At 42.9% G+C, this 602-nt stretch overlaps 1 protein-coding gene across 1 annotated transcript in view; it reads left to right on the plus strand.

Annotated features, from left to right (window-relative positions):
• Window positions 1-602, plus strand: part of FAM126B (family with sequence similarity 126 member B) — an 81,595-nt gene that overhangs the window by 31,531 nt on the left and 49,462 nt on the right. Inside the window, exon 4 of the mRNA XM_023510385.1 lies at window positions 259-337. Within this exon, the coding sequence (XP_023366153.1) occupies window positions 287-337 (51 nt within the window). The 5' untranslated portion in view covers window positions 259-286. The remainder of the gene's footprint in view (window positions 1-258; window positions 338-602) is intronic.

The raw sequence follows: 602 nt of genomic DNA on the forward strand, positions 1-602 counted from the left end.
GGCGCCTGTGGTCCCAGCTACTTGGGAGGCTGAGGCAGGAGACTTGCTTGAGCTCAAGAGTTGGAGGTTGCTGTGAGCTGTGATGCCATAGCACTCTACCCAGGGTGACAGCTTGAGGCTCTGTCTCAAAAAAAAACCAAAAAACCCCAGAATATTTAGTAGATGAGTTTCTCCTGTAGTGAAAAGCATACATCATTTACTTTTGGCGGTTTCTGCAAATAATACTTTCTTCAAGTTCACTGCTTTTTCTCTTTACAGGTAAAAGAGAAATAGAAGGTGAAAGAAGATGCTGGGATCTGAACGTGGTGTTGTAGAAGAATGGTTATCAGAATTCAAGGTAAATTGGATTTGGGATAAGAATGTATTACATGATTTTTTTTTTTTTTTTAGAGACTGCTGTAGTGTCAGTTTTGCTTATAGCAACCTCATACTCCTGAGTTCAAGTGATCCTATTGCCTCAGCCTCTCAATAGCTGGCACTAAAGCTGCCCACAATAATGTCCAGCTAATTTTTCTATTTTTAGTAGAGACAGGGTCTCACTGTTACTCAGGCTGGTCTCACACTCCTGAACTCAAGGGCTCCTCCTGCCTCAGCCCCTCAGC

This window comes from Otolemur garnettii, unplaced genomic scaffold (assembly GCF_000181295.1).
Source record: "Otolemur garnettii isolate 467f Iridium unplaced genomic scaffold, OtoGar3 scaffold00013, whole genome shotgun sequence".
NCBI classification, from domain to species: domain Eukaryota; kingdom Metazoa; phylum Chordata; class Mammalia; order Primates; family Galagidae; genus Otolemur; species Otolemur garnettii.